The following is a 25,818-nucleotide window of genomic DNA, read 5'->3' on the forward strand; positions in this document are numbered from 1 at the left end:
AGGGGGTGTCTCTAGGTCTTGGGGGACCAGGCCCCTCCCTCCAAGGCAAGGAAGGCAACCTCTGGTGTGAGTCAGGTCTGAGGTCAGTGCCCCTCAGGGCATCTTGGGGTGGGCTGGGCAGGTTTGGGAGGATGCTGCAGTCTGTTGAAACCATTCCCAGCCGGTCGCATCACTGCATCTCACTGCACAGGCCCACGTGGGCCGTTGCATCTGGAATGTGCTGTCAGGCCTTCGGGCCCGGAAGTCTGGCCCTTCCAGAGCACAGGTCCAGCCTCCACTCTGGGCGAGTGGGCAAAGTCCTAGCATCTGGGGACAGGTGGCAGCTTGAGTTGAGGCCTCTAGGACCGCTGTGATCTGGCCCCTGCGCACCCTTCCAATGTGCTCTCTGCTCTCTGCTCCCTTTCCACACCCTGCTTGATTCCCCCCAACTATCCATGTTTGTTCCAGCCTCAGGGCCCGTACACTTGCTATGATCCCTGCCTGGAACACAGTTACCCCACATGTTCTTCTCATCCGCCACATGCCAGCTGATCCCGGACCAGGTGCTCCCCTTCCCTAGCCTGTTTCTTCAACTGAACCTGCCAGGAAATACTCTGTGGTTAACTGGGATCAATTTCACAACCAGAGGACTAGCAGCCATTGTTTACAGGGGCCTCTCACCCAAGCTGCATATCAGGGAAAAGCCACAGGCTGGGGCCGCCAGCCTCCTGCCTGTGCTCCTGCAAACCAAGCCGACCCGTATAAGAGAGCACCTAGGACTGCGATTTGACCAGTGAACTGAAGACCTGCCCTGCCCAATTGGAGCCGAGCAATGATATCCTCATTGCATTTTTACTGATCAATCAGAACTCATTCATCCAACCAATCAAGACAGTGCTATATACACCCGAAACCTTAAAAAAAAAAAAAAGTGCTATACCGATCAATCAAACTGTAAAAGTTGGGAGTTATTTGCATAGGAATGGACCAATAACGAACCTGGGGTGGGTGGACACTCTTCTCTATATAAGTCAGCCTCACCGCTAATTCATCAGAACGGCTGGCTGTATTTTCTGTGTTTGTCATTTGAGCTGTAACATGTGACCTGCTTCACCTAAGCTACTTCAGGTGAGCCATCCCTCAGCTAGGGCTCTTTTTACTGAATAAGGTCTCTCCTGTGCCACCCCCAAGTTGGGGACTCCTGTTGGCATTGAATTGGTGGCTGAGACCTTAGGTTGGCAGTGGGCATACTCAATTTACTAATTTGTCATCTCAATTTAGTAGGTTAGTCCATTCTTTCTGCCCACGCTGTCTCTGTCATTAGAAGCTTGGGGACTAGTGGGTAAACAGGCCAGAGGAGTGGACGAGGCTCGGCCAGGGAAATGTCCCAAAGACATCTGTCTGGGAGCCAGACAGATCTGGGGCTTTCACTCCAACTCCCTAATTAATGTTCGTGCTGTGTCTTTGAGCAACTTGATTGACCTCTTGAACCCCAACTTCCTCTACAATAAACTGGCGTAGTAATAGTTCTTGCCTCAAAGTTGTCGTTGTGTTGATGAAGACTGCGAACAGGAACCTTAAAATTGCAGAACGCTGTCCTAATTATTAGGCTAGTATTCCTTAATTGAGAAAAAAAATGCAGGTTCTGGTTCTGAGTCCTCCCAAAGACAGTTTAGCGTTACCCGGTGTAGTCCAAACGACAACTCTGTCCCGCCCCTCCCTGACAGAGGGAGAGCCAATCAGAGGGCTTTCGCCTCCGGGGTTCCGCTGCCTCCTGGGAGTTATGGTTCCGAGGGTATTCTTCCGGCCGCGTGTTCCCTTCGTAGCCGCCGTGTGCCGTGGAACTACAACTCCCGGCAGGCGCAGGCGGCGCAGGCGCGGAGCGGGCGGTGCGGCGGGTCCGCGTGCGGACGGCATGTCGGCGCTGCGCTGGGGTCGCGGCGCGGCTGGGCTCCGGTGGGCCTTGTGGCCGGCGGGCTGTCCCTGCCTCCTGGCTGAGGAAGGTAACGCGGGGGAGGCCGGGGGACGACGCCGCGGCCGCTGCCACCACCCCCCCTCCGGCAAGTTGGCCGTGACCTTTGGCTTTTCAGCCCGAGATCTAGCTACCCCCGAGCTTTGCCCTTTGCGGTTCTGGGGAACCCACTGATCCTACCCTGCTTTTACTGACCCGTGGCCCACTCTCCTGACGGGGGTCGGCGGGGCACTTTGACCTTTGACGCGTGGTTTCCTTTGGAGCCCCCTGACCCCCTATTTGTGACCTAGGGCTCTTGACATTTGAACTCGCTGTGCTTTTAGTTCGAGTAACCCTTTATCCTCTATCCCTCACCCCAGTTTTCTTAGCGTGTTGGGTCTACTTCACCTTTGACCTCTCGGTTTCTTTCCATTGTGAGAACTGTATGCGCGGACAGTTTCTGCTGAGTTTAGGGTTTCTTTGCCCCTGAATCCTGCTGTATCTCTGCATGTGAGGACCCCCCAGGCCCGCAGCACCAGCACCTTTCAGCCTTCCTCTCTCTCCCGCAGGAGCCCCCCTCCGTGGTATCTGGGGCCGCAGAAGGAGCTCTGCCAGCCCCTGTGAGCAAGACCGCCGGAAGGACTGGGGCCATGCGGAGCTGCTAGAGGGTGAGCTGGCGCCCCTGTGGCTTGGGGCTTGAAGCTCCTTTCTCATTGTTCTCCCTACCCACGTTGGTCTCTCTGCTAGGGATCACCTCCCTGGTTCCTCGCAGTGACCCCAGAACAAGGGATGCCAGCCTGTACATTGGTGTAACTAACATGGTCCTCATCTCTCTGGTGGTCCCCAGGGTCCATTGCAGTGATGACACAGTGAGCATTTATAATTCCCTCCTCCCTAAAACCCACCAGGTTCCCCTTTCCACACAATTGAGGCACAGAATTGTGGCTGGAGAGACTGGCCCAAGGCCACACACAAGTGCAGCGCTGGGATTAGAACCCTGAACTGATGCATGTGTGCCTGATGAGATTGTTAACTTAAAAGGCCTTTCAAAGTGAGAGGCCACAAGCCATTTATTTGAGATCAATGAGAATAACTATTTGGGATACATTGATTCAGGCAGAAGCCCAAATAGTGTTCCGATGAGGATACAAAGGTGATGGACATTTAAGAGAAAGGGAAGGGGAACAGTTACATCCATAGATGGAAGGCATTGCTATTGGTGCAGATGACAACGTGGTGTCGCTAATTCTAAACAGTGTTGTAAATTTTCCATCAGGTAGTCACAATACCTGCTGTCTTGTTATCCTTGCAAACAGTTCTTTGGGGCACAATGTTGCTTTAGGCCTGGTCCAAAGATTATTTTGCCCTGTTTTAACATTTCAGAGATTTGAGGCATGGGACAAGCAAGGCAGTTCCTCTGGGATAGCAGCTCCAGCTTCATTTTAAAGTGGCTCCATTTATTTATTTTTACATTTTCTCCCTTTTATTCAAGCTTTTTGCTTGAAAGCATCAGTGATCAATTATTGGAAAGCAGCACTAATCGGTTATTAAAAGTATATTTGGTCCTCCATTGTCAGGTGGCTCATTTTGTCATCCAATTGTCGGTCCCCTGTCACCAGGAAGGTCATTCCAGGTGTGGCATGCCCCACATATGAGGGAAAGGGGTTTAGGCCACATTTGAATAGCAGGAGCACCAGTCAGCACAGAGGAAGACTTTGTCATCATGTTTCCTTAAGGGCAAACATCTTTAGTTTCTGGAGGTTTTTCCTGTGAAGTCTCGTAGGCCTTAGTGATTGTTTCAAAATGCTGAGCAACCATTATCAGAGAGGTGTCTTTATAACATCGAGCTGTGCAAAACAAAGATGTATAATGGCAAACATTTTTATAATAACAAAATGCTAAGTCCAATTTGAAGAATCGATCTGAACCAGGAGGCAGTGCCAGAGGGCAGTCAGCTGAAGATACCAGACAACCATGAGGTGTCAGTGGGCAGGCACTGGATGCAATCATTTGGTTTGTGCCTGAATTTCATCTTGTTCCATCTCTATTTTACCAGAGGTGTTTTATCCAAGTACAACAGGAGGTAATAACAACAACAGAGCACACCCCATCTTGCTCAGCTAAGATATATGGCCAAGAGCAATTCCGTTGTCTAATATAACTCATGCAAGGGAACTTAAAGATTTTTCCTGGCTGTGTTTTGGTGGTAGCTCTAGCAGTTTCCTCTGAGGTTTTGAATAAGTTTCTAATCGTGTGTTTATTCATTGGATTACTTGCCCATGGGAAAAGTACTCTTCCAAATCTGGTACCTTCATTGGGGCTGACATTGCCGCGTATTAAACTTGATTGTGTGTGTAACTACCGTGTTTCCCCGAATATAAGACCTAGCCAAACAATCAGCTCTAATGCGTCTTTTGGAGCTGAAATTAATATAAGAGCTGGTCTTATTTTACTATAATATAAGACTGGGTCTTATATTAATTTTTTTTTTTTTTAAAGATTTTATTGGGGAAGGGGAACAGAACTTTATTGGGGAACAGTGTGTACTTCCAGGACTTTTTTCCAAGTCAAGTTGTTGTCCTTTCAATCTTAGTTGTGGAGGGTGCCGTTCAGCTTCAAGTTGTTGTCCTTTCAGTCTTAGTTGTGGAGGGCGCAGCTCAGCTCCAGGTCCAGTTGCCGTTGCTAGTTGCAGGGGGCGCAGCCCACCATCCCTTGCGGGAGTCGAACCGTCAACCTTATGGTTAAGAGGACACGCTCCAACCAACTGCGCCATCCGGGAGGCAGCTCAGCTCAAGGTGCCGTGTTCAATCTTAGTTGCAGGGGACGGAGCCCACCATCCCTTGCAGAACTCTAGGAGTTGAACCAGCATGTGGGAATCGAACCGGCAGCCTTCGGAGTTAGGAGCACGGAGCTCCAACCACCTGAGCCACCGGGCCGGCCCTCTTATATTAATTTTTGCTCCAAAAGATGCATTAGAGTTGATTGTCTGGCTAGGTCTTATTTTGGGGGAAACAGGGTAAGTGCTTGTTTTGACCTGTGAAGTAGGTTGAAAGATGATGCCCAATGTTATCTTCCCAGTCAGGAATTAGGGAGAAAAGGGAAACAGTTAACTATGATAGTGAGTGCTTGGCCTCTCATGTTATTTGTGAGAAGTAAGGAAAACAGGGAAAGTGAAGGTGTAGGTTATACTGGCCTGGTCCGGAATCTTGGGTTACCTGTCTAGGTCTGCTTCACTTCCTAGTAACTCTTAAATTTCAGATCCCCTGTTGGTCAAGTAGTCCAATTAGGTGTAAGGGCTTCTTTTAAAATCGGGAAACATGAATCCAAGAGTCAACACCTTTAAATTTGGTCACACATGTATGTAGTAGTTAAGAGCACGTGAAATTCTGGAGGGATCAAGTAGGAAGGAAAAGATACATGTTTCATTTCTGCTTACAATGGTATAATATTGCTGTTGGTCATAGATAATTTAGGAGAAAAAAATTCTTTTATCTGGAAAACAAGGCTCAAAACCCAGTAATATTTTATATAAAAAGTCATAAAAATTATAATCATCCTTATCAGTTCATTTAGTCCCATGTTATTCTTGTTGGTCTTGATCATTTTGTTGGTAGTTTTGTGAATCTGGTTTTTCCTCAGAGTTCTGTAAGTCTTTACCATGTTCAGTGTTGTGATTTTAAGGTTAATTAGAAATCTGTATCTTAGAGTATCAGTCTTTTCCATGTATTTCTCTAAAGTTGAAATGTCTTTGTAGAAACAGTTTCATAAAAGCATTCAGAGTGAAACAATAATTGTCTGTAAACAACAAGACTTAAAAATGACATGGTTAAAGATCTAGTGAGAGTTCACGTATATACAGAGGGTGACAAAAAAATGTATACACATTTTAAGAAAGGAAAAAACGATTAAAATTGTAATAATATATACCAATAACAAAAGATGAATACAAGTCACATGTGACTTCTGCAATTACAAGAGGTGCTCAAAGTGGTTACCATCAGCGTCCAGACACTTCTGATTACAGCCAAATACTGCTTGAGCAACGTTGACCAAAGTGTCCACTTGTATACATTTTTTTGGCATCCTGTATACTGTCATAAATAATGCAACTGACTTATTATTCGTTCCAATTTTAGTTAGCTTGACCACATATAAAATTTCTCAGGATCCCGCCTCCACGAATCTTCTATAACTTAGACACACATGTGCAACTTACACACTTTCTGCAACATATAAATATCTTCTGAAACTTACACAAACCTCCTGCAACATATACCTCCTGCAACTTCTACACACTTGCTGCAACTTAACACACACCTTCTGCAACTTACACACTCAGAAGTAAGCACATAAGTACCACAAGTTTCCACAGAAACCCTTTTGTTTCTTACCCACCTAGTTGTTTTAAAGCAAAGCCCAGATATATCCAACCTGAGGAACATTCTGGAAATCTGATTCACATGATAGCACTGCCCAGCCTAAACATCCCATGCAGATCGCACTCTCAGGCCTGTGCCCAGCTCTTCAGCCTCTGCCAGTAGCCACTGGGGCCGCCTCAGGGCTTTTGGGCCTGCTTATGCCCCCCACTCCCCGCCCCGTCTCTCAGGCCGGCTTAGATGTCCCTCCCCGCCCCTCAGGCCTGCCTCATTTCTTCCTCCCCATGTCCTAGCCTGTGACTCCCCTGTGCGTCTCTAGTGTCTCCTGTATTCCGGCCACTCTAGGGGCCGAGTTCATACCTGTCTGTTCATTTGCAGGCATGTTTCTAGCGCCCCTGCTGTGTGCCAGCCCTCTGCTTCTGGGGCAGATGTTAGGGACCGGCAGAGGCAGAGGCAGGTACTTTGGCTCCACAGGCGGCATATTTGCAAAGCCTGTTGTGTGTAGACACGTGCACCCCAGATCAGTGCCCGAGGCACCCTCCTGGCCGTGTGTAGATACATACACCCCAAATCAATGCCCAAGTGCCCTCCTGGCCATGTGTAGACCTGTGCAGTGTGGCAAACTAGAGTTTCACACTGTGCAAACACCCTGCTGGCCTAGGACCAGGGGTGCTCTGCTTTGTCCTGGTGCATCCTGTAAACCATGTCCTTTTCAGGATGTACTTGGTGCCATGCTTTTGCATTTTTGTGCTGTTTGTTGGTGATGTTGCTTTTTAAATAGCTTCAGGTGGAGAACCAGGGTGCTGTCTTGTGTTCCTGAGCAGGAAAGCTGTGCCTTGGCTTTTGCAGAAAATGCGTGTGTTAGGTCACTGCGTTCAGGAGTGAGCTTGATGTCACTGAATCAGCAGTGTACGTGAGGTAAAGTGTCCTGAACAGCAACACACAGAAAACACAGAACACGATGTATGTGAAGTAAGGTTCTTGAACAGAAACACAGAAAACAATGTACCATATTTTGCCGTGTATAATGTGCTCCCGTGCATAATGTAGACCCATGGTTTTGGTTCAGACCTTCAGGGAAAAAATCTTTCATTTTAATTTTTTAATTCAAAATTTGATTTGTTTACATTTAGGTACTTGTTTTTTGTATTATAAAGGAATTTTAGTATTTATTTTTTAACATATATGGTACAAGAACTTTTATGTAACAAATAATTACAAAACAAGAACAGATACAGGATAGAAGAAACTTTACTATATTTACACGTCATAGAAGGCCAAGAACTCTTCCTCATTGTAAGTTCAACAAAACCGATTATTGTATTCCAAAAACCGATTATTGCATACGGATATCATTGTTGATTTCTAGAGTTACACTTTTAACTCATAAGCAATAGGCATAAATAAAAGGATTAAAAACAGATAGATAGACAGATAGACAGATAGATAGATAGATACAGAGTTAGTACTACCCATGTATAATGTGCATCCTTATTTTTCCCTCACAAATTTGGGCAACAATGTGCACATTATACACAGCAAAATACGGTTTGTGAGGTAAGATGTTTTAAACAAAAACAGAAAACAAGATTCTGTGTTGATCAGTTGGTGGGAATGTGGCTGGAGGCTCATGGGAGCCCTGCATCCCCAGGAGACATGTTTCAGGGCTTGTAGCCTGGTGTCCTAGCAACTTTGGGACAGACGACAGAGAACAGGGTTGCTAGTTGTGCTCAGCATGGGCAGGGCTGGGCGGGGCACCTCGGTGACAGCTTGGCACTCAGAGCAGCATGTGCAAAGGCCCTGAGGCCATTATGGCTGGAGCACAGTGAATGGGGGCACCTGGGTAGATTTTGAGGCCAGAGCCCTGGGGAGGTGTAGATAGACTGGACAGTGGAGGGAGAGCAGTGTAGATCCCCTGGGGGCCTGGGCTGAGCACCGGGAAGGACAGAGCTGCAGTGACAGACGGGGAGGGGATGCTAGGAGCTTGTTTGGAACATTGAATGCGAGGTGCTGAATGGGTAAGTGGGGTGCACATGCCCAGAAGTCCAGGGACATGTGGGAGTGTCCTTGAATACCTAGAAGTGAGGCCCGCAGAGCAGGTGAGACCAGTTACCTCCCGCATCCAGGCCGGCGGGGGGGTGGGGTGGGGGGGGTGGGGGGGGTGGGCAGATGGGAGCTTGAAAAGGGGGCCCCCCGGACATCCTCGTTCTTTGCCCCCCACAGTACTCGAGGCCAGGGCGCGGCAGCTGCGGGCTGACCATGTGTCGGAGGTGACGGAGAAGCGGGTGGATGTGGCTCGACTCCCAGAGGCTGGCAGCTCCCAGCCACCCAGGAAGGCGCAGGCTGGGGTCGAGGCTGCCCTAGAGCTCAGCGGTCGCTGGGCTCGGAAACTGGACAAGGAGAAGCGCGTGATGCAGAAGCGCAAGCAGCAGCTGGAGGTGAAGCTGCGGCAGCGGGCGGAGCAGCGGGCCCGGAAGCAGCAGCTGCACGTGGAGCCCCGATTGCAGAGCCGGCAGCTGGCCGCTCGCCTGCAGCAGTGGCTGCTGCACAGCCCGGGGAGTCCGTGGGCGGAGCAGCTGACCTGGCTGCTGCGGGAGGCCCCGCGGAGGCCACGCGGCGAGGAGCGGCGCCCGGCGGACGGCACGGCCGGGGCGCGCTGTGACGGCCAGCGACAGAGGCTCCTGGCCTTCTTGCAGGGCTGCGTGCTGGTGGACCAGCCGGCGCTCGCCCACCACGTGCTGGTCGTGCAGCATGGCAGGGCCCGGCAGCAGCGCGGGCTCACGCTGCCCATGTATAACGCAGTCCTGCACGGCTGGGCTCGCAAGGTGAGTGGTTGCTGCCCCGGGGGAGGGGTCCCCGCCTGGCACAGGCGGCCTGTGGCAGCACTGGGGTTCCAACCCTTGTCCTCTGGGCCCAGAGTTCCACCGCTGTGTTATTGTTTTAATAATTCTTTTAGGCTTTTTGGATACACGACTGAGTCCCGTGTGGCCCTCAAAAGAAATTTTGTAAAGGACCAAAGAAGGAAGAAAACCTGCCTCTGTTCTAGGGCATTCCTTCCCATCCCTGAGCTGGGCCTCGGAACCTGTTCAGTGCTGTGGGCATCTGGGGCAGCTGCATACCCTCCCTGGGATGGTGACATCCGTGCTTTGGCTTCAGCGCGTTCCTCTTGGTTTCCTGAGATGGAGTGTCCTGAGACCTTTCCATGTGAAGGCAGCCATTCGTGGCCGTGCTCGTCCCAATCCCAACGGGTGCTGCATTAGCAACCTCTGTGGGTTTCCCTTTTCTTCGTCTCCAAGTACTTTCCAGTCCCCGGTGATTCCTTCTTTGACTCTGGCTATTTAGGACAGTGTCCTTTATATGCCCTTGCAAGACAAAAACTTTCCCCCACCCTCCCTCCCGTGGATCGGTGGCCCTAATTTGAGGAACCGTAGGACAAGTTGTTACTGCTTAGGGGACCAAGGAGCCAGTTATTTGAAGATACAGGGACCGACACGTGAGCATATCTGTGGTGGAGACTTGATAAGCTTGATTGACACACAGCGAGGCCCAGGAGCAGCCTGGTGACTAGTGTCTGCGTCACCATGATGTGACGTGGAGATGCCTGCTGTCTCCCTGGGTGACAGTCAGGTAGTGTCTTGCCAGCATCTATCACTGTAAGAGGTGTACTCAGTTCCTTGAGTTAGTGGAGATGAAAGGGTTGTGCCCTCCCGTCCAAGGCCACGAGCCCTCAGGAATCCCCAGCGAAGAGCCCTGTGACAGCAGGGTGTGTCTGTGATCAGCCCTGGCCCATGATGCTGTGTGGCAGCTGCATGGTGTCCTCGACTTCCTGAGCAATGGTTCCTGGTGGCCGGGATGGGGCTTGGCAGTCTCGCCACTCACTTCTCTCTGAGCCTCAGTTTTCTCTCTGAGCCTCAGTTTTCTCATCTGTAAAGTGGGGTCCCGCTGTCTTCTTGGGAGGGGCAGGCCACCTAACCTAGGGCTTCCAGCTCCACGTGTATTTAGGAGAGCAGGAGGGTATGTGAGATTTAAAAATGTGTGTCTTCACATAGATGATATTACTAAAAAAATGTTTTCAAAAGGTAGAATAGACAGGCTTGTTTTAGCCTAGTGGTGTCAATAGAACTTTCTGCGACGTTGGAAATGTTCTTTGTTAAAAAATATTTTTTTATTCCCGTTCCCTACCCCCTTCCCTTGGGCATCTATCAGCTGTTCTCTGCTTCTGGGTCTGTTTCTGTTTTGTTTTGTTTATTCAATTGTTTTGTTCTTAGATTCCACACGTAAGTGAGATCATATGGTACTTGTCTTTCTCTGTCTGACTTATTTCACTCAGCACGATACCCTCTAGGTCCATCCACGTTGTCGCAAATGGCAAGATTTCATCCTTTTCTATGGCCGAGTAATATTCCATTGTATGTATGTACCACCTCTTCTTTATCCAATCCTCTGTTGATGGGCACTTAGGTTGCTTCCATATCTTGGCTAGTGTAAATAGTGCTGCAGTGAACATAGGGCTGCATATATCTTTTCAAATTAGTGGTTTGGGTTTCTTTGGATAAGTACCCAGGAGTGGGATTGCTGGGTCATAAGGTCGTTGCGTTTTCAATTTTTTGAGGAACCTCCATACTGTTTTCCACAGTGGCTGCACCAATTTTCAATCCCACCAATAGTGCCTGAGGGTTCCCTTTTCTCCACATCCTCCCCAACACTTGCTGTTTGTTGATTTATTGATGATACCATTCTGACAGGAGTGAGGTGGTACCTCCTTGTGGTTTTTATTTGCATTTCCCTGATGAGTAGTGACGTTGATCACCTGTGTATCCTCTTTGGAGAAATGTCTATTTAGGTCCTCTGCCAAATTTTTAATTGGATTGTATTTTAGTGTTACATGGATTCTTTATATATTTTGGATATTAATCATCCCTCATTGGCAAGTGAGTATCTTCTCCCATTTTGTAAGCTGGTGTTTTTGTTTTGTTGATGGTTTCCTTTGCTGTGCCAAAACTTTTTAATTTGATGTCCTGTTTATTTTTTGTGTTGTTTCGGTTGCCTGAGGAGACATATCCAAAAAGATATTGCTAAGATGGATGTCAAAGAGGTTACTGCCTCTAAAGAGTTTTATGGTTTAAGGTCTTACATTTAAGTCTTTAGTCCATTTTGAGTTTATTCTTGTATATGGCATAAGAAAGGGGCCCAATTTCATTCTTTTGCATGTATGTGTCGTTTTCCCAACACCATTTACTGAAGAGACTGTCTTTACCCCATTGTACGTCCTTGCCTCCTTTGTCAAAGATGAATCGAGTATATAAGTGAGGATTTATCTCTGGGCTTTCTATTCTGTTCCATTGATCTATGTGTCTGTTTTCATGCCAGTACCATGCTGTTTTGATTATGGTAGCTTAATGTTAGTACTCGCAGACCCAGGGAAAAGCCCCGAGACTGAAAGTATACCTCTGTATGTGGAGGGCAGGTTAAGACTAAAGAAAGAGGCTGCCACTCCAGTCTGGTAATTAATACAGTTTATTAAGAGAACTTCTACACAAGGGATGTCTTGGGCAGAGGTAAGACAAAGTGGCTATCCTCTGTGCTACATAAGAGGCTAAGGGATTGTATGGGACAGCAGGATGGGTGGGGATACTGGGGTGTGACCTGCTCCAGATAGGGGAAAACGCCTTCCATGCTTGTGTGGGGCAGGGTGAGGGCCCATCCCAGGAACCAGCATGTCTGAGGCACAGGGGAGGGTTTGGGCAGTCTCCATGGGGGCTTCGGGGAAGCGGTCTCTATTATGGCTGGATCTAGCTGGATCTGGCTGGATCTAGTTCAAGGGTCAGGTAGCATCACTGTGGAACCGTCTCTCCTGCACACCTCATGGTATAGTTTGAAATCAGGGAGCGTGATATCTCCCACTTTGTTCTTCCTCAAAATTTCTTTGGCTATTTGTGTGTTTGTGTGTGTGTGTGTGTGTGGTTCCACATACATTTTAGGATTAGTTCTAATTCTGAGAAGAACGGCATTGGTAGTTTAATAGGGATTGCGTTGACTCTCTATACTCCTTTAGGTAGGAAGGACATTTTAGCAACATTAACACTTCCGGTCCACGAGCACAGCATATCCTTTCATTTCTTTGTGTCTTCTTCAGCGTCTTATAGTTTTCAGAGTAGAGGTCTTTCACCTCTTTGTTTAAGTTTATTTCTAGATATTGTATGCTTTTTGATGCAATTGTAAATGGGATTGCTTTCTTAATTTCTTCTTCTCATCATTCATTATTGGTGTATAAAAATGCAACAGATTTCTGTATATTGATTTTGTTTCCTGCAACTCTACCCAATTCTTTTATCACTTCTAATAGCTTTTTGGTAGAATCTTTAGGCTTTCCTATATATAATATCATGTCATCGACAAATAGTGAGTTTTATTCTTTCCTTTTGGAATTGAATGCCTTTTATTTCTTTCTCTTGCCTGATTGCTTGCCTGAATAGACATGGTGAGAGGGGGCGTCTCTGTCTTGTTCCTGGTCTAAGATGGCACACTTTCAGCTTTTCACCATTGAGTATGGTGTGAGCTGTGGGTTTGTCATATATGTCCTTATTATGTTGAGGTACTTTCCTTCTATACCCATTTTATTGACAGTTCTTATCATAAAAGGATGTTGAATTTTGTAAAATGCATTTTCTACGTCTATTGAGATGATCATACAGTTCTTATCTTTCATTTTCTTAATTTATCACGTTGATTGATTTGTGGATATTGAACCATCCTTGTATTCCCTGGGATAATCCCCATTTTGTCGTGGTGTATGATCCTTTTGAATCCTGTTTACTCATATTTTGAGAATTATTGCATCTATGTTCATCAAGGATATTGGCCCATAATTTTATTTTTTTGTGATGTGTTTATCTGGTTTTGGTATCAGGGTAATGCTGGCTTTGTAACATGAGTTTGGGAGCCTTACCTCCTCTTCAACTTTTTGAAATAGTTTAGGAAGAATAGATGTTAATTCTTCTTTGAATGTTTCGTAAAACTCACCTGTGAAGCCATCTGGTCCTTGTTGGGAGTTTTTTGACTACTGCTTCAATTTCATTGCTAGTAATTTCATTGTTTAGATTTTGTATTTCTTTCTGGTTCAGTCTTGGAAGATTATATACTTCTAGAAATTTATCCATTTCTTGTAGAGTGTCAAATAATTCGTTGGCATATAATAGTCCGTAATATTCTTTAATGATTTGTATTTCTGTGGTGTCAGTTGTAACTTTTTTCATTTACAATTTTATTTAAAAGAAAAAATAAATAAAATTTTCTTGATGAGTTTGGCTAAAGTTTTGACACTTTCTGTTTTGTTTATTTCCACTCTGATCTTAACTATTTTCTTCCTTCTGCTTCCTCTGGGTTTGTTTGTTTTTCTTCTAGTTCCTTTAGGTGTAGAGTTAGATTGTTTACTTGGGATTTTTCTTATTTCTTGATGTATGCCTGGATAACTACCTGTGAACTTCCCTCTGAGAATGGTTTTTGCTGCATCCCATAAATTTGGAAAAGTTATGTTTTCATTTGTCTCAAGATTGTTGTTGATTTCCTGTTTGATTTCCACTTTGATCCATTGGTTGTTTAATAGCATGTTGTTTAGTCTCCACATATTTGTGTATTTTCCAGTTTTCTTCCTGAAGTTAATTTCTAGTTTTATGCCATTGTGGTCGGAAAAGACGTTTGATATGGTTTCAGTTTTTTTGAATTTATTGAAGAATGTTTGGGTGCCTAATATGCGATCTTATCCTGGAGAATGTTCCATGTGCACTTGGAAAAATGAATGTTCAGCAGTTTTTGGATGAAATGTTCTATAAATGTTTAAGTTGATCCCATCTAATGTGACATTTAAGGTTATTATTTCCTCATTAATTCTGTGTCTGGATGACCTCACTCTATTGACGTGAGTGGTATTAAAGCCCCCTACTAGTGTATTACTGTCAATTTCTCCCTTTATGTCCACTTGCTTTATGTATTTAGGTGCGCCTATGTTGGTGCATAGATGTTTATCATTGTTATATCCTTTTCTTGGATTGACCCCTTTATAATTAAGTAATGTCCTGCTTTGTCATTTTTACATTTTTTGTTTTAAAGTCTATTTGTGTGATATGAGTATTGCTACTTTAGCTTTCTTTTTGTTTCTATTTGCATGGAATATATTTTTCCACGCCTATACTTTTAGTCTTGTGTTTCAATTTTTTTCCTGTCATTTTTTTATTAGTTTCAGGTGTACAAAACAATATAATGATTAGACATTTACCTCCCTCACAAAGTGATAACACCAACAAATCTACAACCATCTGACACCGTACATAGCTATTGCAATAGCATTGTCTATATTCCCTATGTTGTACTTTACATTCTGTGATTACATATATATATATATATATATATATACATATATATATATACACACATACGTTTTAATTATATTTGACATCCAAGTTGCTTTAAAGTGTTTCTTGTAAGCAGCATAAAAATGGGTCATGTTTTTCAATTCATTCATCCACCCTGTATGTTTTTATTGGATCCTTTAATCCATTTAATGTAATTATTGATAAGTACGTATGCGTTGCCATTTTGTTCATTGTTTTTGTTCTGTTTTTGTTTTTTAGATTTTATTGGGGAAGGGGAACAGGACTTTATTGGGGAACAGTGTGTACTTCCAGGCTTTTTTTTTTCCCAAGTCAAGTTGTTGTCCTTTCACCTTTCAGTCTTAGTTGTGGAGGGTGCAGGTCAACTCCAGGTCCACTTGCTGTTGTTAGTTGCAGGGGGGCCCAGACCACCATCCCTTGCAGGAATCGAGGAGTCAAACCGGCAACCTTGTGGTTGAGAGCCCACTGGCCCATGTGGGAATCGAACCGGCAGCCTTCGGTGTTAGGAGCACAGAGCTCCAACCGCCTGAGCCACCGGCCGGCCCTTGTTCATTGTCTTTGGTTGCTTTTATAGTTCTCCTCTGTTCCTTTTTTCTTCTCGATCTCTTCCCTTGTGGTTTGCTGGTTTTCTTTAGTGTTTTGTTTGGGTTCCTTTCTCTTAATTCTTTGTATGTCTTTTTTAAGTTTTGGTTTGTGGTTACCATGAAGTTGTTGTAATCATTCTATATTGATAGCAGTCTATTTTTAGCTGACAGGCGTTTAAGTTAGAATATTTTCTATAAGGACTCCATTTTCACTCCCCTCTCCACATTTTGTTGTTGATGCCATGTTTTAGATCCTTTTGTGTTGTGTATCTAACTACTTATTATTAAGTTTGAGTTGAGTTTGATACTTTTTTGTTTGCACTTTGTAGTAGCTTTTTAAATGTCTTATTTGCTGTATTTATTAAATATTTAGCTCTGCCTGTGTGATGTTTTTCTTTTCTCATATTTTCCTATTTCTGGTTATTGCCTTTCCTTTTCTGCTTAACGAAGATTCTTTAACATTTCTTGTAAAGCTGGTTTAAACATGTTGAACCCATTTTAGTTTTTGCTTCTCTGGGAAACTCTTATCTCTCCTTCAATTCTGAACGATAACCTTGCTGAGTAAATTATTCTAGGTTGTAGGTTCCTTTCTTTCAGCATTTTAAATGTCCTGCCTTTCCCTTCTGGCTGTACCGTTGCTGCTGAGGAGGCAGCTGACAGCGTTATGGAGTTTCCTTTGTACGTAACTCATTATTTTCCCCTTGCTTCCTTCAGGATTGTCCCTTCATCTTTAATCTTTGCCTTTTTAACTACAGTATGTCTTGGTGTGGGTCTCTTTGAGTTTGTCAGGTTTGCAACAATCTATGATTCCTGGACCAGGATGTCTTCCCAGGTTAGGAAAGTTTTCAGCTGTTATTTCTTTAAATGTAGTCCCTGTTCCATTCTTTCTTCTCTGTGGTCCGTATTATTGCAAATATTTGAATGCTTGACGTTATCCCAGAGGTCCCCTAACTATCCTTGTTTGGTTAATTTTTTCTTTTTGCTGCTCTGGTTGGTTGGTTTCCACTAGTCTGTCTTCCAGGTTGCTGATCCTTTTTTCTGTGTCAGCTAATCTGTGTTGATTCCCTCTCATGTTTTTCATTTCAGTTATTGTATTTTTCAGGTTTGCTTGGTTCTTTCTTACACTTTCTAACTCTTTGTTGAGGTTCTCCCTAAGTTTCTGTATTTCACTCTCAAGTTTGATGAGCCTTCTGATGACCTTTTTTGGACTTCTTTATCAGGCAAATTACTTGTCTCCATTTCCCTGGGTTTTTTTTCCTGGAGACATTTTCTTGTTCCTTCATTTGAGAGATATTCTGTCTTTTTGTTTCATTTGATTTCTATGATTTATTTATATGAATTTGACAGAATAGCTCTCTCTTCCATTATTGACAAAGTGGCCTGAGGTAGAAGCGGCCTCTGTGTCGGCTGTGTGTGCCGGGTGGTTGGCAGGTTGGTAGGAGCCAAGCGGGTGCCTAAGGCGTTGGGGACAGTGGCCCACTGAACAGGAGCAGTTCCAGGTGGGGAGGTGTGTGTGGTGACCCAGGGACCCGGCTTGCTGCTTTTGTTCGGGGCAGAAATGGGCTCCAGCTATGTGTCTGGCAAGGCGCTGCAAAGGCCTTGCAGGTAGGTCAGAGTCCCTGGACAGAGCCGCCCTACGGATGGAGAGGTCACCCCGGCCCCAGCCTTGTCTGCTCGTCTCTTTCTCGTTTGTTGTTCAGAAGCTGTTTATTCAGCCCTCGCTTGTCACGGGAGTAACTGTTGTCTATGTGGCTCTGTGTTTGTTTGCTCATGGGAGGGGGTGAGTTCCGCGGCCCCCTTGCTCCCTATCATGGACCCTCTCTGGATGTGTACTTCCTCTGCACCAGCCTGGATAGCTACTGAGCACTTGAAGAACTGGATATTTAATTGAAATTTAAACTAAACGACTGTGTGTCCCTTGTGACTGCAGAAGTGGGCAGCCATCCAAGGTCATTCAGACCAGTGCCTCCAAACCCAGGCTACTGGCCCGTGGTCCCTGACAGGACAGTTCATCTTAGGTGAGGGCTGCAGGAGTTTGGCCAGGGCGTTGGGGTAATTTTCCCTTTGAAAGAATCAACAGTGGCACTCCCAAGCCACCAGCAGGTCCCAGAAGTTATAAGGGAAACTGGAAAGCACTGGGAGATGATGGGAGGAAAACAGCATTCCACAGGCACTGTGCAGGAGAGCAGCGCTGAGAGGAGACGAGAGTGTCTCCAGCTGGTAACACAATGCCCACCTTAGGAAACTAGAGGAAAGCAGGTGGTCGAGAAGAAGTAGACCAAGGTAGAGAAGAGAAACAACAGAAAACTAACAAACCTGAAAGTGGGTCCTCTGAAAAGGTAACAACTTGAGGAGCCTTTTGCAGCCAGATGACCTTGAAAGGGGACCCTTTGTAGCTGCTCTGAAATTGTGCACATTCATATCCACAAAACTGAAAAGTATTAACACCCCTCCCTCCGAGGACCCTATGCCTCTTGTGTGACCCAGCCATGTCACCACTGTGCCAGCATTTCTGCTACACACAGCAATGTCAGATGGGGCTGTCTGTCCACTGAGCTCCCTGCTCCCCACGAGTGGCCCTTTTCTGGCCTGATTCTATGGCTGCAGATTCTGGGCCACCCCCAGACCCTCACTCTGACTTGATCTTCCCAGGGCTCCTTCAAAGAGTTGGTTTATGTGTTCTTCATGTTGAAAGACGCCGGCTTCTCCCCGGACCTGCTGTCTTACGCAGCTGCCCTGCAGTGCATGGGGCGGCTAGACCAGAATGCCAGCACCATCCAAAGGTGGGGAGTTTCGGTGTGGTCCTGCTGGGGACACAGCCACGTGGCAGGGGCTGGGAAGGGTGTGGCCTGGCTTGTGCCGCCTGGTGCTGAGACCTGCAAGGTGGTCAGGGGTAACTCGGTGAGTCGAGGGTCCACCGACCACCCTGTGTCCCCCGCAGGTGTCTGAAGCAGATGGCCCAGGATGGGCTGCAGCTTCAGGAGCTCTTCACAAGTGTGGCGCTGTGCAAGGAGGACCAGGTTGCACTCCTGAGCGCCGTGCGCAAGGCTGAGCCCACCTTCAGCCCTCCGCAGCCTCCCCTGCCCTCGTCCCAAGTCAACACCTCCCCACTGCTCAGGGACATCTACGACAAGGTGAGCCCCAGCCCTTTGCCTGGCACCTGCAGGTGGGGTCTCATTGCATGGGGTTTGAGCCAGGGCTGCCCCGTCCCTGTGGGGTCACCAGGAATCTCAGCCTTCCCTTTATTTCTCCTCACTGAGTGCCAGCGTCCTAGAGACTCCGTTCCTGCTCCTTGGAGATTGAGAGGCCAGGGTTGGCAAGTGCCTTGTCCCCAGCAGGGCCTCGACCTAAAGTCTGAAGCTGCAAGGAGCCTGAAGGAGGAATAGGCTGCCCCATAAGCTCTGGACACCCCAGCCATAGCAGTCACTGTCCCACATGGGGACTCAGCTGTAGGGTGAGCACAGACAAGCTAGCAGAGCCAGCGTAACTCCCTTGGGATGGATTAGCCTAAGCAGCAGTGGGCAGCGGGCAGGCTCAGACCCCAGCACCCCTTTCCAGGGTAAGGGAAAGTGCTAAGGGTGGGCGCAGCCGCCCAGATGCCTTTGTTTTTATTGGGCTATAATCCCCCCACCACACAGTTCACTTTTTAAAGTACAATTGAGTGTTTTTTTAGTACATTCACATATAATTCCAGAACATTCTACCACCCTAAAAGGAAATCCCAGCCCATCAAGCACGAACCCATTTCCTGTCTGTGGACGTGCCTGTTCTGGACGTTTCCCTTAAGTGGAATCACACACTGTGTGTCCGGCTTCTCTCATGAGCCCCGTGTGTTCAGGGTCCATCCACGTTGTGGCGAGTGTCGGCGCCTCCCTCCTTTTCACGGCTGGGTGACACTCCAGTGTGTGGATGGGACACACTGTGTGTTTATTTGTTCATTAGGTGATGGACACTTGGGTTGTGTCCATTTTTTAGCTGTTGTGAATCACGCTGCTGTGGGTGTGCGTGTGTGTGTGGACCTATCTGTTTGATTCTCAGTGTGTTGGGTTTTGTTATTTTTAATTTATCTGTTTTGGGGCAAGTCACACATTCAGGCAGTTGTAAGTTTAAAAAGGAAAGAGTAGCATCCAGGGATGTGAACTGTCTTCTTGGGCTGTCCCGCACTTGGCCCGTGAGGCTGGGCAAACACACAGCTGTCTGTTTATAAACTAACATGGCTATTCTACATGCGGGCCTCTTTGCTGTGATATGCAGGATGCACGATTTTCAGGAAAGCGGGGAAAACTGCATGTGGTTTGGGGGTGGGAGTTCTGGGCAGTGCAGGGTGGCCAGCTGGTCTTCTCCACGTCCAGGGTGGACAAGTCTCACCCATGAGGAACACAGGTCTGGAGGGCAAGTACCTGGGCCTCACGGACTCTGTCCCCACCTGCAGGACCAACCTGCGTCCTACCCAAGGCAGCACCTGCCCCTGAAGATGCTGAAAAGCCTGTTCCAGGAGCAGCTCAGCGTGGAGATGGCCACCACTGTCACCGTGGCCTCTGTGGAAAAGGCCCCATCGCTAACCAAGGAGGTCCTGCAAGCGGTAAGGGGGCCCGACTGCGCTCTGGGCTCCTCTGGGCTCATCTGGGCGTCCAGCTGTACTGTAGCCTGATTCTCCACCCTGCCCCACCGGAGGTTGGCTTTCTCTCCCACTGAACTGGGGTCGCTGTGTGCCCACCCACCTTCAGGGCCGGGCAGGTTCCTGAAGAGTGCTCAGAGCCACTCGGTTCTCCAGCCCTCTCAGCACTGCCTCCGTATGGACTCCTGGGGGCCTGTGGGCGAGGTGGTGACCCTGCATCCTTCACCCACCCCTGCAGCGGAAGACCCTGCAGGGACTGCGTATCCGGTGGGAGGCGGACCTGTGCCAGGTTCTGCGGGAGACCAAGGCCAACGAGGCGCACGCCGCCCGCGAGGGCCGCCCCTCGCTCTTCCCCTACCTGTGCCTGCTCAGCGAGGGGGAGTTCGCGGGGCTCCTGCTGCAGGTGGGCAGGCAGCGCGTGGGGCGCTGGGATGGGGCGGGGCCCGGGTGTGCGTGGGGGCAAGGCAGGGGGCTCATGGCTCCACCCCCAGACCCTGCAGGCGCTGCCCCCTCAGGGAGAGTCGCTCCTCTCGCTGGCGCAACAGCTGGGCCTGCGCATCTTCAACCGGCATGTGGTGCAGAGGAAGCAGCTTGGCGACGAGGTGCGCGCTCTGGAGCGGCGCTACTTCGAGTACCTCCGCCTGCTGGCCTCCGACAGCCGGGTGAGGCGCTGAGGGGCCTGCTCAGGGCTGGGGAGAGACTAGCTGGGCTGCCAGGTGGGGAAACCAAGGCTCCCAGTGGAGATCACATCCCTACTGCCCTCCCTCCCTGGGGCAGTGCGATTAGCCCCCAGGCCCAGGCTCTGCTCCGCTGCCTCCCAGCTTTAGTTTCCTGATCTGTAACGTTCCACATGAGGAGGCGGCGGGGTGTGTACAGTCTTGCACTCAGACCCCCAGACCCCTGATCCACGCTCCTTCCCATAGGTGGTGGTGTCCCGCCTGCCGCGGCAACACTGGGAGGCGCTGGGGGCGCCCGAAGTCCCCCACGAGCAGCCTTGGCCCTTGCCTGTGGTGGTGCAGCTTGGCAAGCAGCTGGCTGAGGTGCTGGTGCAGACGGTGAAGATGCCTGGCCGCTTGGCTGAGCGCCAGGACTCCTGCAAGCTCATTCCTGTGCTCTACCACGTGTACTCGTTTCGGAGCTTCCGGCAGGTGGGCCGTTGGACCCAGCTCCCAGGCCTTGAGACTCCTCTCCTGTTTCCAGTGGCAGGAGGCTCCCAGAGCGCAGGGGCCTGAGATGAGGCTGTGGGCTCAGGGTGATGTTGGGACCCCTGGGCCATGGGGGGGTTCTGTCGAAATCCGGCTGCGGTCACAGCCCCTCCCACGATCAGGGCGACTGATGGGACCTTAGGGCTGTTTGCCTGTGGGGTGCCTAGGGGTGGTCAACCCCTTGACCAGTTGCACGCGCTCCGCCCCCAGATCGGGATCCTGAAGCCACACCCAGCCTTCATGCAGCTGCTGGCAACGGCAGCCGAGCGCACGATGACATTCGAGGCGGCTGAAGTGCCCATGCTCTGCCCGCCGCTGCCCTGGACATCGCCGCACTCCGGCGCCTTCCTGCTGAGCCCCACCAAGCTGATGCGCTCCATGGAGGGTACCACGCAGCACCAGCGCCTATTGGAGGCCTGCCCACCCACCCAGCTGCACGGTGCCCTGGACGCCCTCACGCAGCTGGGCAACTGCGCCTGGCGTGTCAACGGGCGTGTGCTGGACCTGGTGCTGAAACTCTTCACCGAGAAAGGCTGCCCCCGCCTGGGCGTGCCGGCCCCACCTTCCGAGGCTCCTCGCCCGCCCCAGAGCCGCCTGCCACGTGGAGCCTCACCTGAGCACAAGGCGGAGCTGCGGCGGGAGCTGGCCCGCTGCCTGAAGGTGGCACGGGAGATGCACAGCTTGCGGACTGATGCGCTCTACCGCTTGTCGCTGGCACAGCACCTGCGGCACCGCGTCTTCTGGCTGCCCCACAACATGGACTTCCGCGGCCGCACCTACCCCTGCCCACCCCACTTCAACCACCTGGGCAGTGACCTGGCGCGCTCTCTGCTGGAGTTTGCCCAGGGCCGCCCGCTTGGCCCCCATGGCCTCGACTGGCTCAAGGTCCATTTGGTCAACCTCACGGGGCTCAAGAAACGAGAGTCGCTGCAGGCGCGCCTGGCCTTCGCCGACGAGGTGATGAAGGACATCCTGGACTCAGCAGACCGGCCCCTGATGGTAGGGGCGGCTGGGGCCCTTCTCCCACTGTCCCCCACTCGGTTCCTGCCGCCTCAGGTGCCCTACAGGCATCCCCCTCCAGGCCAAAGTCAAAACCCCAGTCCCCCATCTTCCCTTGAGGACAGACTCATCTGGCCTTTTCCTCTGCTCTGTGCATCAGCTGCTCCCCACTTCCCACTGCAGGGTAGCTGTCTCACCCCACCCCACCCCGCCCTGCCCCACGGCTGCTCCCTCAGAGCTGCACCAAGTGTCCCTTCCTGGCCCTGCTGTCCCGTCTCGCTGTTCTCACCTCACCTGGCCTGGCCCAGCTCCCATTGATGCGCAGGAAGCCGTTCCACTCGGACCCCACCAGGCCCTGGGACCAGGCAGAGCCTCGCCCAGCATTCACTCTCTCCTGCAGGGCAGGAAGTGGTGGATGGAGGCCGATGAGCCCTGGCAAGCCCTGGCCTGCTGTATGGAGATTGCTCAGGCTGTGCGTGCTGGTGACCCGGCCACCCACGTGTCCCACTTTCCTGTCCACCAGGTGAGCTGGTGGGGACCCTGTGTGGAGTGGGCTGTCCCCAAGTGTTACGGATGTGAGGTTCCCCAGGGTACTATGATGTGTAGCTGGTGTCTCTGTATGGAGGCCAGCCCCAGTGGGTCAAGCTGCCTTTGCAGTGTGGCCTCCTGAGGTACGCCCTGCCTCACGTGCCTCGGTTTCCTCTTTGTGGTGGGGTAACAACACCCGCCCTTCAGCACTGGGGTCCAGCGAGCTGGCGATGTGAGCCGCGTGCTAGGCTAGCACAGAGCTGTGGCCCGTTGCCCAGGGACACGTCGCCAGCCCTGTTCAGCACCCTCAGCACCTCCTCTCCGGCCCAGGATGGCTCCTGTAACGGCCTGCAGCACTATGCCGCCCTGGGCCGCGACAGCGTGGGGGCTGCCTCCGTCAACCTGGTGCCATCTGACCTGCCGCAGGACGTGTACAGCGGGGTGGCCACGCAGGTGGGCACCACGGCCCCCCAACCTATTCTGATCCCAAAGTCCACCTGGGGTCTCTGTCCCAGGAATTATCTGGGCGTTGCAGACTCTGTGGCAGCAGCTTTGACTGTCACATGTGATGTGACTGGGCGTTTAGGGTGGGTTTCCTCAGGGAAGGTGTCAGAAGAGGGAACTGAAGAGAACAGGCCTCAAGGGGGTGATGCTGGGCCTGGTAGGCCGGGTCAAGTGGGGTAGTGGGCGGGGTCCGTGGGTCTGCCCGCTGACGCCAGCGCCTGCCTAGGTGGAGGTGTTCCGCAGGCAGGATGCGGAGCGGGGTGTGCAGGTGGCCCAGGTGCTGGAGGGTTTCATCAGCCGCAAGGTGGTCAAACAGACGGTGATGACCGTGGTGTACGGGGTCACCCGCTACGGGGGCCGCCTGCAGATCGAGAAGCGCCTCCGGGAGCTCAGCGACTTCCCCCAGGTGTGCTGTTTTACCCCAAATCCAGCTCGCAGCTTCCAATAAGCAATTGGCCCCTGGGCCACAGGCAGCTCTGAGGGAAGGGCTTGTTTCTCCCCATTGCTGAGCAGGGAGGTGGGGGTGGGGATCCATACAGACGAGCCCACCTTCAGCCCCATGGGCCTCGGTTTCTCCACCTGAAAAATGGGGGCATGGACTTAAGGAATTTGGTACAGTCCTAGGAGGTCACCTTGCTCTGGGCTGTGGGGGCGGACATGGAGAAAGCTGCCTCAGCCACTCGGTGCCCCACCAAACCTGACCCCACTGTTTCTGTGCCAACCCCAATGTACCACCCATTCAGTGCACCCCCCTTTCTGTGCCCGCCCACCCTCAGGAGTTCGTGTGGGAGGCCTCTCACTACCTGGTACGCCAGGTGTTCAACAGCCTCCAGGAGATGTTCTCAGGCACACGAGCCATTCAGGTGTGTTCCCCTCGTCCCTTCCCAGGTGTGGCTCCCCAGACTGTACCCCACCCTGAACCTGTCCCCATCCCTGCAGCACTGGTTGGCCGAAAGCGCGCGGCTCATTGCCCGCACTGGCTCAGCAGTGGAGTGGGTCACGCCCCTGGGCATCCCTGTCATCCAGCCCTACCACCAGGATGCCAAAGTGTTGGTAAGTGCCGCCCCCGCCCCTCACCCTGCCCTGCCCCACCCCCACCCCAGCGCAGGGCAAGCCTCAAGCCCCCCGTCCGTCCCACCATAACCCTGCAGATCAACGGCGGGATCCAAAGTCTCACCTTCAGCAACAGTGGGGACACCAGCCAGTGAGTGCCGGGGGTCCCGCTGGGCCGGAATGGGGGTCAGCTGGGCAGGGGAGTAGCTGGGTGAGGACGGAGGGGGGTGCTGGGCCAGGATGAGGATCAGCTGGGCAGGGGAGTAGCTGGGTGAGGACTGGGTCAGCGGATGCCATGTGGGTCAGGCCAGGGTAGAGGTATCTAGGTCCCCCAGTTCAGCCCACCCCAACGCACGCACACATAGGAAGCCGAACATACTGAAGCAGAAGAACGGCTTCCCCCCCAACTTCATCCACTCGCTGGACTCCTCGCACATGATGCTCACAGCCCTGCACTGCTACAGGTAGGCCTGTGTCCACACAGCACCCATTCAGTAGTCGCCTGCTGCAGGCAGGCCCTCTTCTGGCTGCTGCGGACATGATGGGGACCCTCATAGTGTGGGAGACCGGTTGTAAGGCCAGGTCCTGCAGGTGGGGGCTGGGGCAGAGACCTACAGCAGGTGGGGACCGCAGCCATGTGTCTTTCGGACCTGGTGCCCAGGAGAGGGCTGCATAGGGACCCCTGGGGACAGAGCCCTACAGTGGAGGGAGACAGCATCTGCCAAGGCCTGCGTGGACCTGAGAGGATCAGCCAGGCAGCAGTTGGGAGCGGGGTGGGGGGACACGGAGCAGTTTCTTCCTAAGATGAAGCTTGACCTGCATGCCGAGGGGATAGTCGCTGAGCGTGCAGAGTGGGGACGACGGGAGGGACTGCATCACTGCGCTCAGTCCTCAGCCCAGTGGGCAGGGCCGGGCCCTCAGTGGGCCTCCTCACAGGAACCCCTCCCCTGCTGCAGGAAGGGTCTGACGTTTGTCTCCGTGCACGATTGCTTCTGGACCCACGCAGCTGACGTGCCCGTCATGAACCAGGTGCCCCCCCCTAGTCCCATGGCCCTCTCCATGTGGGATGCTGGGGCAGGCCCTTGTCCAGCTCCTGACACCCCTCCTCCAGGTGTGCCGGGAGCAGTTTGTGCGCCTGCACAGCCAGCCCATCCTGCATGACCTGTCCAGGTTTCTGGTGGAGCGCTTCTGCTCTGGTCCGAGGTGAGGCACCCCTATCCCCAGTGTGCTTGTGACCACCCTTCCCTGTCCTGCAGGGGCCTCACCGCCCAGTCTATTCTCTGCTTCAGGGTGAAGAAGGTCCGAGTTGCCAGGCTGCTGGACATGCTACTGTCCGTACCCAAAACAGGTAAGTCCACAGGCAGGGGAAGGGGGTTCCTAACTGCCAGTTGGGGTCCTGCCCTCCCCCAGGGCCCGGGCCCACGGCCTCTCTACTCCACAGGGGCCTTCAACCTGGAGCAGGTAAAGCACTCCACGTACTTCTTCAGCTGACGCAGGCCCTCCTGGCTGTCCCCAGGGCCCCTGTACCATAGTGTAAATAAAGCTCTGTTGCCACCCACGGGAGTGCTGCCATCTGTGGGTAGAGGGTGTGTACTGCCCAGCCCGTGCCAGGCGCCAAGCAATCAGATGCA

General features: G+C 50.9%; 1 protein-coding gene across 4 annotated transcripts; it reads left to right on the plus strand.

The window, feature by feature from the left end:
• Positions 1-1,852: 1,852 nt before the first annotated feature.
• On the plus strand, positions 1,853-25,771 carry POLRMT (RNA polymerase mitochondrial). Of its 4 annotated transcripts, XM_033133867.1 has the most exons (21): positions 1,853-1,982; positions 2,500-2,598; positions 8,530-9,131; positions 17,933-18,063; positions 18,222-18,414; positions 19,713-19,862; positions 20,137-20,301; positions 20,390-20,560; positions 20,822-21,046; positions 21,314-22,102; positions 22,503-22,625; positions 22,961-23,083; positions 23,361-23,540; positions 23,911-23,997; positions 24,074-24,187; positions 24,286-24,338; positions 24,553-24,651; positions 25,144-25,216; positions 25,299-25,390; positions 25,477-25,535; positions 25,629-25,771. In XM_033133867.1, exons 1-21 carry the CDS (start codon positions 1,895-1,897, stop codon positions 25,676-25,678), a joined length of 3,666 nt encoding a protein of 1,221 aa, XP_032989758.1. In that variant the 5' UTR covers positions 1,853-1,894; the 3' UTR covers positions 25,679-25,771. The 4 variants fall into 4 exon arrangements, with proteins under 4 accessions (XP_032989758.1, XP_032989762.1, XP_032989759.1 ...); XM_033133871.1 differs by lacking the exon at positions 23,361-23,540; XM_033133868.1 differs by lacking the exon at positions 22,961-23,083.
• Positions 25,772-25,818: the final 47 nt, after the last annotated feature.

Source organism: Rhinolophus ferrumequinum, chromosome 18 (assembly GCF_004115265.2).
Source record: "Rhinolophus ferrumequinum isolate MPI-CBG mRhiFer1 chromosome 18, mRhiFer1_v1.p, whole genome shotgun sequence".
Taxonomy (NCBI): Eukaryota; Metazoa; Chordata; class Mammalia; order Chiroptera; family Rhinolophidae; genus Rhinolophus; species Rhinolophus ferrumequinum.

Coding starts and splice junctions, on each gene's coding strand:
- POLRMT (XM_033133867.1), top strand. CDS start 1,895: ATGTCGGCGCTGCGCTGGGGTCGCGGCGCGGCTGGGCTCCGGTGGGCC. Junction 18,064..18,221: donor AATGCCAGCACCATCCAAAG/GTGGGGAGTTTC, acceptor TGTCCCCCGCAG/GTGTCTGAAGCAGATGGCCC. Junction 18,415..19,712: donor TCAGGGACATCTACGACAAG/GTGAGCCCCAGC, acceptor CCCCACCTGCAG/GACCAACCTGCGTCCTACCC.